The following is a 9,587-nucleotide window of genomic DNA, read 5'->3' on the forward strand; positions in this document are numbered from 1 at the left end:
GGAATGTGCCAACTAAAGAGGAATAAGTCTCCCTCATCGCATATGAGCTACTCTTGAGCATACTTTGTGAAAGATTAAAACGATAATTGGGCCCTATCAATGCGGCTTTAGACCTGGTAAATCCACCGTAGACCAGATATTCACACTGCTCCAAATCCTGCATATTACCCGAGAAGGACAAATCAACACCTACCATCTCTTTTTTGCCTACAAAGCCGCTTTTGATACCCTTAACGTTCAAAGGTATTTCAAGCCATGTCTGAGTTTGGTATCCCTGCAAATTAATAGGACTCTGCAGGATGACACTTGCTGATACACTTTCCTCAGCAAGAATAGGGAAGAATCCCTCGGAATCATTTAGTACCAAACGAGGTTTCAAACAAGGAGACAGCCAATCATGTGATCTATTTAATATTCTGCTGAAGAAGATTATACGAGATGCAGATGTGAGTAGACATGGCACACTAATCACAAAAGAAGACAAGCATAGGCGCCTATGCCGACGACATCGACATCATAGGTCGGTCACCAGAAGTAGTTACTGCAGCCTTTGAAAGAATCAAGAGAGAGTGAAAATGGGTCCGGCAATAAATGGACAAAATGGATGGTATCAACTCCCAAAACGCCTTGAACAACCGAGCAGATAAAGAAAATTGAGAAAGTTTGGAACCGCAACATGGAGATAGTCAGCAACTTTACCTACCTAGGCACCGCCGTAATCGAAACGAATGACACCAGTTTTGAAATAAAGCGAAGAATAATACTGTCAAACAGATGCTACTTTGTCAAACAGATGCTACGAGGCCGCCTCTCGACAGACAAAGATCACACTATGAAAGACACTAGTACTACCCATGTTGTTATATGGACCAATATGCGTTACTGTGGAATTTAGGCGTCGTATGAACCACGAGCTGTATGACGACGATAGCATAGTTAAAAGCATCAAAGTGAAACGGTTGCGTTGGCTAGATGATGTTGTCAAAATGGGTGAAGAATAATTCTTAGGCTTATGGTGTAGCTTGTACACTCAACGAAATTTGTTATTCAGCATAGCAAAAACGTTTGCTAAAGCCACGGTTTTGTCTGCAGTCACGCCTAACATGATTTTGCTGAGTTTTTAACTAAGAAATTCTGGTCATTTTACTACAAAATCTGTCCACCCTTTGGTGAGTATTTTCAACAATATAACAAATTGAGCAACAAAGAAGAACCACAAATAAGACTTTTAAGTTTTTGTGACGGAACAGACAGTGTTTGCTATTGTCTACTGACTTCTTTGTATGAGTGTACTTTCGTCATATTTGTCAATATCGTCCCAAAGCTAATAGTGGGATTTTACTTATCAGAAAATTTTAATAATGATAATGGCATAACGAACTCAATCGCTGATACATTGGTGTAGTACACCGCCAGCGATCAAGGGACATGGGTTATCGATTAGCAGTTGGTTTTATAGCTACGATTGGCTTAGCGACCATATCAGTTTCATATGTGGTATACAGAAGACGGCAGAAAAGTCGTGGAAAAAAACTTTCAAATAACCCAAAATGGAAGCAAGTTGGCACGGTGAAGGAAATATCAATGTACCCCCTACAATCTGGGACACCCCTCATTATACCAAATGCAAAGTGTGATTCCTTCGGAATAAGTATTCGTGGGCTTAGAGATCGTTGTCTCGTCTTGCTTAATGCGCAAGATGAAGCTGCCTTTTCAGGCACATATCCATCAATGCTAGCAATTAGTACGGAAATCGAAGATGAATGTTCCCTTGTGGTGCGGGCTCCAGGCAAGGAACCATTGTCTTTAAATCTGTCGCGGATAGCTGAAGGAAAGCCCATTAAAGAGAAGCAGCGCAATGGTTTCACAATGCGTTTGATCGAGTGTGACGAAATTCATCATGAATGGTTCTCCATCGTAATATTGCAACGCACTAGAGGTTTGAAACTTTTTATCGTTTTGGAACCCAATATACAGCCTGATATTTGGGGAGATGACAAGAGTGTAAGAAAAGGGTGCATTTTACAGTGACCGTCTTTAAACAGTTGGTGTGTTTTAGGATTTCAATCCCATTATGGTAATGAACAATAAATCGGTGAGTGATTTAAACCAGCGCTTAGTGCTTACACCCAAGGTGCATCATTTGCAATTTCGAGGCAATCTTTTGTTGGAGTGCAACGATAATGTAAAACCATACGACGAAGACAACTGGTCTTGGTTGAAAATTGGCGATACTGCAAAGGCGTGCGTTTTGCAGTACAGAGGACCCTGCCTACGATGTATCTCGCCCAATGTAGACATTAAGACGTGTAAACACAGCCCACACTTTGAACCATTAAAAACTCTCAAAAGGTTGGTTGCTCATTCACAAGTCCCATCTAAAGTTTCTAATTGTTATCTACTCTTCAGTTACAGATTGGTGCACAACTCGAAAGAACCCACAATGGGCGCCTACTATAATATAAACAGAGAAGGTTTCATAAAGCACAATGATCCAGTATATGCAATAGTTGCAAGTAAATAATGCCTTACACAGAAAAAAATGAGAATCTTGATTTAATTTGGAAAATTCTTTAGTCAATTAAAAATTTTGCTGAAATCGCTCCCATAAACGAATTTGAGTTATTAATAAAACATTTTGCAATTTGCATTTATGACAAGCTGAATAATGCAATTAAAGCGGTTATCAACTGAATAAACCAATTTATTGGTTTACTTTCAAAACCATGTTTAGTTGGCCTAACTTAAAGAAAAAATATATATTTTCCCCACAAACAAAATAAATGTATTGCATTAGGTTAGGTTAGGTTGTAAAGAGGGAGCGGATATTAATCCGTCCTATATCACTATGGACATACACCTGAGCTAGTAATCGGCTTGTTGCGCGCTCTAAATACAACAAGTAAAAGCGTGCTAAGTTCGGCCGGGACGAATCTTATATACCCTCCACCATGGATCGCATTTGTCGAGTTCTTTTCCCGGCATCTCTTCTTAGGCAAAAAAAGGATAAAAGAAAAGATTTGCTCTGCTATTAGAGCGATATCAAGACATGGTCCGGTTGGGACTACAATTAAATTATATGTTGCAGACCTGTGTAAAATATCAGCCAATTCGAATAAGAATTGCGCTCTTTGGGGGCTCAAGAAGTAAAATAGAGATATCGATTTATATGGGAGCTGTATCGGGCTATAAACCGATTCGGACCAAAATAAACATGTATGTTGATGGTCATGAGAGGATTCGTTGTACAAAATTACAGGCAAATTGGATAATAATTGCGACCTCTTGAGGCTCAAAAAGTCAAGATCCCATATTGGTTTATATCGCAGCCATATCAGGTCATGAACCGATTTGAATCTTATTTAGCACAGTTGTTGAAAGTCATAATAAAATACGTCGTGCAAAACTTCAACCAAATCGGATAGGAATTGCGCCCTCTAGAAGCTCATGAAGTCAAGTCCCCAGATCGGTTTATATGACAACTATATCAGGTTATAGACCAATTTTAACCTAACTTAACAAAGTTATTGGAAGTCATAGCAAAACACGTTGTGCTAAATTTCATTCCAATCAGATAAGAATTGCGTCCTCTAGAGGCTCAAGAAGTCAAGACCCAAGATCGGTTTATATGGCAGCTATATCAGGTTATGAACCGATTTGGACCATACTTGACGCAGTTGTTGGACATTATGAGAAAACACGTCGTGCAAAATTTCATTTCAATCGGATAATATTTGCGCCTTCTAGAGGCTCAAGAAGTCAAGACCCAAGATCGGTTTATTTGTCGGCTATATCAAAACATGGACCGATATGGCCAATTTACAATACCAACCGACCTACACTAATAAGAAGTATTTGTGCAAAATTTCAAGCGTCTAGCTTTACTCCTTCGAAAGTTAGCGTGCTTTCGACAGACAGACGGACGGACATGGCTAGATCGACATAAAATGTCACGACGATCAAATTAGTATACCCCCATCCTATGGTGGAGGGTTTAAAAAAGTAAACTCGAAAAAGAAAATCTATGTTAGGAATTCCTCGCTTATTACAAAATCCTCAATTGTTTTCCATTCCACGCCCCTAAGTTGGTTCATGTCTGCTATTGTGTCGGATTCAGACCCAATTTAGAGCCTACGGCCCAGCTACGAAATGCCCAACATCTATAAGCCTTCTCGGCACGCTCCTGATTGTGACACTTCCAATTCAGTTTGCTGTCCAAGATCACACTCAAGTATTTGACCTTGTCAGATATCGAAATCGTTCCATTGAGGAAACGTGGTGCGTCAAATTAGCCCACCTTTGTCTTTCTCGTGAACAAGCAGATTTCGGTCTTTTCTGGGCTAACATTGAGACCCCTTGGTCAAGCCCAGTCCTATGCTGCGTAACTGGTTCTGATCCTTACCCCTTAGAAGTAGTATTATAACATTGTCGGTGTTGCCTCCTCAGTCAGCATCCGTAATAGGTTATTTATAGTGAACACCCATAAATTTTATCCACATGTTCCTTAGCATATGGTTTATCCAGTCTCTAAGGACACGATCCACCCGGTACTAGGATCAGTGTGTAGGTCCGCACATTGTTAAAAGCCCTCTCGATGTCAATCCATACTGTACGTCTTGGCGTCGAAGGATTCTTATATTTTATGCAGAACCTCGTGCAGGGCAGTCTCCACCGACCTACCCTTAACATAGACATGCTGTTTGTACTTGAGCACTTCGCTGTCCTTCTCTTTATCATGGTATCCACGATACATTTAGTTTATTATTCATTTTATAAATTTTACAAAAAAATGTAATTTCCTCAGCGCCACTTAGGCATTATAGAGGCGAGCTGGCGAATATTGTACATATGTATATTTATTAAATTTTATTTCATACAGTAAAAAAACAAAATAATTAAAAAAAAACATAAATACTTTGCAAATTAAAATTTACTTTTTAAAAGTTATTGTGAATATAAATTCAAAACTATATGAGAAGTATTTGTATATTCTGTAAAATATAAACTTTTCACCTAGTTTTAAAAGTAGAAACTGTGGTTATGCATTTAATATCATCAGGTAGACAATTGTATTCAAAACTTCCTGCGTATTCTACACGTTGCTTGGTACATTCCAAACGGCATCGTTTTGTACTTAAATTCATGTTAGTTCTTGTACCGAATCTGTTTTGGTTCTTTTCAAATGGTATTGTATGGTGACTTCAATTATTTAAGGATTCAAAAGCATTCAAAAGTAACTGCAATCAAAATAAACCATAAATAGGCATCACTGTCTGCGAAATATCCCTTCATAATGAGATCGTGGGATACAGCAAAGGCAGGTTAAAAACTAATTTTAAAGCTTTATTCTGAGCGCTTGATGCATGAACAAAAGGCATGTAATTTAATTGGCTGTGTATCAAAGAATATAAATGATATTCTTAGTTTTCACATTAATCTTATTTCCAAATTAGTTTAATATTCCCAAAACAGATAAAATTTTCTTCCTCAGGTTTCTCATATGGGTGTTCCATGAAAGGTCACTCTCAAAAACTTTCTTTCCATCCACAAAAGTACTTAAATTTCTATTATGTAATGCAAGCTGGCGAAATCTTTTTAGTTTTGTTTTCCCAGCATTTATAACAAGTTTATTAAAGTGCATAAACTCAGGGCGCATCTCTTTCCATGTATGCTTTGAACACTACTTCACTCTTATAAGGATAGAGCATACATATATCATCTGCATATATCTACATTTTCCTTGATAAGCCTTTGTTCTGAGCATAATTTAGAAATATCATGAACAGCAGCGGTCCTTTGTCCTCGGCTGAGTACCAAAGTTAGCATAGAATAATTGGTAGTTGATATGGTTCAGTCTAGAAACTTTGTTCCGCGCCGTCCGTAGCTCCTGAAGTAAGGCAAAAAGAATCTTGCCCTTGCTGATTTTCCCCATTACAGCGTGTCTCTCTCTTTGAAATGGTTAGAGTGTTAGTGTTAGTGAGATTTTGCGTAAAATGTTAAGCACAAGGTCTCCGAACTCCTTTAAGCAGGCCCTTCGGTATTTCGAAAAATTATTGGGGCTGCCAAAACTTCATTTGTGACCGATTTTCAGTCCTTAAAAAACAAATTATGTCTGAATTTTTTTACAAAAATCAAAATAACCCTTTTGGGCAAAGATAGTTTCAAAATCGGCATGCAACATGCAAAAAATATACTTTTTTCGCATTTTTTGACTTCCAAACCGTATACTTTTAACTGAATACTCAGATGTGGAAACTTTCTGACTGAGGGTCTACCAGAAGGCGCCTGGCCAACCTAGGACCTTAAATTTTTGCACTTAATCTCGCCTACACCTCAGCTCTAACTGCTTAAAATTTCAGTTATTTCGATTTTCCCCCACTGTTTCAATATTAGGATCTTTACATATCGCAGTCTTACGAATTTAGAGAAAATCGGAGAAACTCCTTTTTCTCTACGGCCAACTTTTGGTTTTTCTTGTTGAAGACTACCATTATGCGTTCTGTCACGAATTCGCCGCCCTCATCTTTGATGAAGACCGTTGCCTTTCTGAGGTCGAGCTTTGTTCCGCAGGGAGTGTGGATACTACCAACGAGCTTGGGACCGATGATCTTGTGGAATCCTACCGGATGCACTGCCGATATGGATGACTGCATAAGTCATCTTGCCACAGAGGGCAGTAAGAGGGCAGCTTCTTACCTTTTTCATCGACCATCTTCCTCGGCCCGGCCGATCTTAATGCTTTTTAACTTTTTTAATTTTCAAGTACATAACAGAAAATTTATTAGATTCTTGTACACACGTTTTTTTTTATTATAAAACATTGTAAATAGAAATAGTAATGAAAAAATTTTTTTTTGATTAAATCAAAAATTTATGAAATTCTGACTCTCCATTCGCTTGTTTTAAGGGGGAAGAGGAGAGTGAAATATGCCAATATATGTAATTTTGTGAGCAGTATATGTAATTTCGATTTGACCCAAATGTCTTTTGACCAACAATGAGTTGGTTTAAAGTTTAACCCCTAAATAAGTTTTTGCGTCGCTGGCATATCCATATAAATATTTTATGAAAATATTCAATTTGCCATTAAAATTTTACTTAAAAACCTGAAAATTGTAACTGCTACGGCGTTATAAGTATGAATCGGGCTATACACGTGTTTAGCAGCTACATATACATCTGAATCAATATAATTTCAACCAAATTCAGCAATAGTTGTGGTAATCACTAAAAAATATCGTGCAAAATGTAGAAAGATCGGATGAAAAATGGAATGGTTATAGCACATAAAGTGAAGTGAAAATGCGTACTAACGTAACCGATTTACTATTGCGGTAGTCATAGAATTATGATTGTGCAAGAAATCCAGATCTGAACCGAGTTTCATAAAATACAATACGATAACCTCAAAAGCCATAGATAATCCCAGAGAAATATATGTGAAGATACGTTGAAAATTTTTCAAATTGTTGCCAAATGACTATTAGTCCGGACGAACCTATATACATATATATTCGGGAACTATATCTAAATTTGAACTGATTTTAAGATGTTTTGTGGGAGATTGCTGTCCGTACTTTCTTCACAAATTAACGCAGACGGACATGGTAGATCGATTCAGAAAGCGTCCTAAGCCTACAAACAAATGTTCTATGTTTAAATACCCTGTACCGTAAACCAAAGGAGTAGGTCTGAAATTCAATTTTTTGGGGTGGCCGACGTTCGTCAACAGGTAGTAGACAGGCTGAGCATAAAATATTAATGTAATCAGTTTTTGTCAACATCGCTTTTGTTGTGATGGATGGTCACAAAGACAGTTAGCCATTCCAGTGAATGTGGCGAGAGGTGGATGCTGGATAGGATAACAAAGGCTACAAGAGGACATCTACATAGTTATGGTGACTGATGAAATTGCAAAAGATTGACAGTATAATGTACATACGGGGTGTGTGTTGCTGCTGATGCTTTCCGGTTAGCCTGTCCAACGCATTTCCGTTATAAACACAACCACAATCAGTTAAAAGCATTTACGGCATTCGCACAGCTTCGCCCACACGTTCAGTGATGATTTTCTTGCCTGTCACCATGGCCATCAGCACACGTTTGGAAATTTTAATGTCACTTTAATACGAAGCGGAAGTACCATGAAATTGCTTCGCTCTTCAAATTGACTCCGGCTGAGTGGGTCGAAACTGGACACAATACACCTTATGTGCTTGTTTTACAATTGCGAACTCCTGGCAACTTGCTGATGGCTTTGCATGTAAACATCATGATGGACAAGAAATTCCACATACTTTTATTCATCCAATTCTCCATTACCCCCTAAACTGAATTGCAACTAGACTCCCAAGTTCCTCCAGCAACCATATAGTCGTGTGTAGTTCGACATATCGCAGCCCAAGTGAACAAGACGATTTGAATGTAGAGTGTCATCGAGTGTATTGAGGCTTAAAACGACCAAACAATGGAGATTGAACAGAAATTCTATTGAGGCTCATCTCGCTATGGCTTCGACTTTTGCATTGAATGCATTGTGACTTTGTAGAACAGCTGTTCTGCTGCGAGGAATATCAAAGCTCTTCCGGTGTTTGCAAAAATAGTTTGTTTTTACGGAAGTGCAACAGACCAATGTTCATGTATAACAAAAAATTCGAAATGGCTGAATTACAGTCGATAGGATAGGACCGTGTAAAAAGAGGAAAGCACTAGGGGTAGACATATTTTTAATGTGGATTAATTTTGTGGTATGGTAAAGAGCATGGTTTTTTAAAACCGCTGTCATATACAACTTGTCCTAACGAGTCTGCCAGAATATATTCACTTGTACTAACTACGTTAGTGAAAGAAGACACAAACGTGTGTTGCGAATGAAGGATCACGGGGGTATGTGAATGGGAACAAGAATGTATCGTATATCCATCCACCTATGCCTGAATAAATGTATATCCACCTATGCCTGATGTAGGTCAAAAACGAATGGAATAAAGCCTTTCTTTCAGGCGAGGCTTAATTCTCATAAATTTTAAGTATCCCTTTGCAAATTTATGAACAAAGTAAAATATAATACAAAATAATTGCCTTAAAATTACCATCAACCTTCACTTGAGATTTCCTACTTATCTGCTTCATTGTAGATATGGATATGAAAAAATCCTGATTGCATTAATTGGCTTAGCGTAACGTATTATAATAATAACATGCGATCCACTTATCCTTTAATAAGGATTTGTTCCGACACCTTGTAATAAGAATTTATGAATAATTTATCACGGAACAAATCGCGATCACAAATCGTTAGCAATTCGTGCGATGCATGGGTTGATTCTCCGGTATTCGTGCGATTTTCAGTTTATTTATCGTTGGCAATACTTAAACGGCTGTAGCAGAATTGAGTCAAATGTCTTGTCTCACTGCATACGCCATACGTATAATCGTCAAGTGTCAATTACTTTCTATATGATTTGGAAGAAATGTTCAAAAGTACAAAATAATTTTACTATTTTATCAATATTTGTTCTTATTTGGTTTTGGAATCGTATGATGATAAGATCCAAAGCGAAAAACCAATTTTGTCACACAATCGT

The 9,587-nt window shown here is 37.9% G+C and overlaps 1 protein-coding gene across 1 annotated transcript; it reads left to right on the forward strand.

The window, feature by feature from the left end:
• The first annotated feature begins 352 nt into the window (after window positions 1-352).
• Window positions 353-2,612, forward strand: LOC106082433 (mitochondrial amidoxime reducing component 2). Its single transcript, XM_013244937.2, has 3 exons — window positions 353-2,004; window positions 2,060-2,352; window positions 2,410-2,612. Exons 1-3 carry the CDS (start codon window positions 1,429-1,431, stop codon window positions 2,522-2,524), a joined length of 984 nt encoding a protein of 327 aa, XP_013100391.2. The 5' UTR covers window positions 353-1,428; the 3' UTR covers window positions 2,525-2,612.
• Window positions 2,613-9,587: the final 6,975 nt, after the last annotated feature.

The sequence above is a fragment of the Stomoxys calcitrans genome, chromosome 4 (assembly GCF_963082655.1).
Source record: "Stomoxys calcitrans chromosome 4, idStoCalc2.1, whole genome shotgun sequence".
In the NCBI taxonomy this organism is placed as follows: domain Eukaryota; kingdom Metazoa; phylum Arthropoda; class Insecta; order Diptera; family Muscidae; genus Stomoxys; species Stomoxys calcitrans.